Genomic DNA, 3479 nt, shown 5'->3' on the forward strand with positions numbered 1-3479 from the left:
ATAAACATATCATAAAACAAAATAAAATAAATGTATAAAAAAATTTTTTTTTTGTGATTCGAACCAAGGATTTTGGATCGGAAGCCCACATTGCTAGCCGCTAGGCTATCGCGCTGTGCTGCCGGCGCTGGCCTAAAAGTTATTTTGTTCGTCGCTACGTTTATATGAAACTGGCACTGGCAAACGAATCCATATGTATGAAAGGGATAAAAAATCACACGTACACAAAATTTTTGGCAGGATTTTCCCAACGCTTTTAACAAAGTGATTGCAAAGGGGCGGGGCTAGTGACAGTTTACAAACCACGCGTGGCGGTTATGTGCAGGGTAACATGACCACCACTCTTCTTGCTGGGATGGCCGCTGCGACTGCATCTACGAAAATATTTTGTTTTTATAGTCGCTAGTAGAGCTGTTGAAACATCGATGTTTGACCACATCGATGTTTCGATGTTTTTCAGAAAAAAACATCGATGTATCGATACTACATCGAAGTAATATAGTACATTTTTTGATTCTCTATATAATATATATATCTTTATTAAGGATAACATCCTTTTTCCAAACTTAAAACTATAAAACAGAAGTTCAATCATTCAACTTAATACTATAAAACAGAAATTCAATCTTTTAAACTTAATACTATAAAACAGAAATTAAATCTTTCAAACTTAATACTATAAAGCATAATTCAATCTTTTTCAAACTTAAAACTATAAAACAATCATTGCTGTTCAGAGATCCACTTGTTCCGATTGATAAAAAGTAGCATGTCAACATGTTTAAACTGAAGCGAACTTCTTTTTTCGCTTACAACGATTCCAGCCTTACTGAAGATACGTTCGCTTTCTGTCGAAGTTGCTGGAACGCAGAAATATTTTTTGCAGCAATGCTGAAATGATTTATCTGATGAGATCTGTAATAATAAAATTTAATTAATACACATATTTAAACGCTGGAATTGACAAGTAAAATACAACCTTCCAATAATCTAAAGGGTTGGAGTTTGATTCCAAATTGTCTAGATTAAAATATTGACGAATTGACAATATGGAATCCACTGTATTAGTTTTATGTTTCAAACTTTTGTTTTTTTCCAAAAATTGAAAAAGGGATGTCTGCGATGTGGAGGTTGATGTTGGCAGGCGTGGTTCGTCGCAAGGGCGAGACTTCTGTGCGTTGAAAAAAGAAAGCTCGTTTTCCAAGAGTTTTTGAGCCTCAGTGATGTTAAATGGTGAGTGAAACGCTTCTTTTTTAAACCGAGGATCTAGCAAAGTTGCCACTCGAGGAACATTGCGAATTTCATATTGCAGTAGTCTGGACGATATGCCCTCCAATAAGCAATTGCAGCTTTCGCGACCTTCAACTGTTTTTAGGTCATTTTTTAACAATTGCAAATTATGCAGAAGTCCGCAAGTTATAGGAATTATTAATGATACCGTGACCAACGTTCGCGAAGAAGTTTGCAATGTTGCACATTCAAAAGGTTGCAATAAAATTTTTATGTCTTTTAAAATTAAAATTTCGTCAGCCGAAAACGGGGCAAGTCCCTTTGGGGTTGAAAGAAGAACACTGCTTATAGCATCATTTGTTTTAAGAATTCTTTCAATCATATGAAATGCGCTATTCCATCTTGTAGGACATTCTTGCTTTAAACTGTATGGCTTCTCTGTATTTTGAGCTTCTTTAAACTTGGCGTAAGCTACTGTGCTTTTCTTAAAAAATCCCACAATACTTTTGCATTTCCCCATAATAACTTTTATTTTCTCTTGATTCAGGCATTGTTGAACTATTAAATTAATAACATGCGCAAAGCATGGCACATGTCTTTTTTGCAATATCTCACATGCTTTTATCATTGTTCTTGCGCTATCGGTAACAATGGCTGCAACTTTGTCCATAACTTCCCATTCAATTAGCACTGCACATAGAGAGTTCGCAATGTTTTCTGCAGAATGATTTTTCTCATTCTGTAACTTACTAGTCGAAAGTACTGCTGTGCGAAGTTTAAATTCTGGATCTATAAAATGGCAAGTTACGGTCAAATAAGCCTCGTTGGCTCGAGATGTCCAACAGTCGGTTGTCACAGCGCAATATTCCACTTCTTGCAAAATGCTTTTCAGTTTCATTCTCATGTTCATGAATAAATTATTATAACATGTTGAAAGCAATGTTGATCGTGAAGGCAATTCGTATCGGGGATCCAAAGCATTTACAAATTGCTTAAATCCCTCGTTTTCTACAATGTAAAATGGACGTAAATCGGAGCAAATGAAATTTAACAATGCGCTGTCCAAATCTCTCTTCCGTTTCGATGAGGCTTCATATTTTTTATCCAAATAAGCCGCCATATGTCCTGAAGCCTTTGGCAACTCACTCACCGTTAACGTTGGGTGTACCCGCTTTAAATGTCCCGCCATGTTGGTGGTGTTTCCGCTGGTTTGATAAATTTTACCACATTTTAAACATTTGGCAGTCTTGCCATCCGAGGACTTATTAAAAAAATTCCACACATTGGACTGACCATATCGCGCCTTTTTGGCTTGCGGCTCTTCCTCTTGCTCTTTTTCTTCAATGGTTGCCGCACTACAACCTACATGCAAATGAGACAAAACACAGAGGTTAACTTGTAAAGAAGGCATCAGTTAATATATATATGTACATACCTTGCCCATTTGAAGCTCTAACATATTTATGCATTATAACCACTGCCTGCCAACACCAATAACTCCAAAAATAACGCTCTAGCTTTTACTGCGTTTTTTTCTCAGTGATGGAAAAACTGGCAAAAACATCGAACATCGGAGAAAAAACATCGATGTTTTTTACGAAAGGAGAAACATCGATGTATCGATACTACATCGATGTTTCGCACAGCTCTAGTCGCTAGGCTTAGATTTTAGCTTTGGGCGACATGCGCATGTGAGGTGTGTGTTTTTGTTGTGTTCTAGAACATTTTAGAATGTGTGGTGGCAAAGCGGCCATCGCGTTGCGCTTGCTGTTGCATTTGCGTCTATCAAAGTATTGTGTTTTTGTAAGTATAATATTAGGAATATCGACTGGTGAAAGACAAAAGTACACGGAATCAAGAAGGGAGCGCTGTGCTCGGGCATATATGTATGCTTGAATGTATGAACGTGCATGGATGGTAACATATATATACAATTATACAATATATACAATTATTTTGTAGGAAGTTTAGAAGGCAAGTAGGTATATATGTATGTATGTATATATGCTAGGACATAAAGTGGGTATATATATGTACATACATAGAGCAGAATTGTTTTTGCACTTGTTAGAAAGAAACTCGTTCACTAGTGCGTATGTGTATTTGATTTCTTGTAAGAATGTGATGTGCTGTGACATGTGTACATATGTACATAAGTCAAGGTTATTGGGCATACATGCATATGTACATATGCAGGTATGAAGGGAAGATGATGTTCTTGCGCTTGTGCATTATTGTTTTTCATATAC

At 36.5% G+C, this 3479-nt stretch overlaps 1 protein-coding gene across 1 annotated transcript; it reads right to left on the minus strand.

Moving 5' to 3' along the window:
• Positions 1-719: 719 nt before the first annotated feature.
• On the minus strand, positions 720-2699 carry LOC128869695 (E3 SUMO-protein ligase ZBED1-like). The gene is made up of 3 exons (XM_054112302.1): positions 2666-2699; positions 980-2592; positions 720-915 (listed from the first exon to the last, which is right to left on the minus strand). The coding sequence occupies exons 1-3, from the start codon at positions 2697-2699 to the stop codon at positions 724-726; spliced, it is 1839 nt and encodes a 612-aa protein (XP_053968277.1). The 3' UTR covers positions 720-723.
• Between the last annotated feature and the right edge of the window lie 780 nt (positions 2700-3479).

The sequence above is a fragment of the Anastrepha ludens genome, chromosome X (assembly GCF_028408465.1).
Source record: "Anastrepha ludens isolate Willacy chromosome X, idAnaLude1.1, whole genome shotgun sequence".
In the NCBI taxonomy this organism is placed as follows: Eukaryota; Metazoa; Arthropoda; class Insecta; order Diptera; family Tephritidae; genus Anastrepha; species Anastrepha ludens.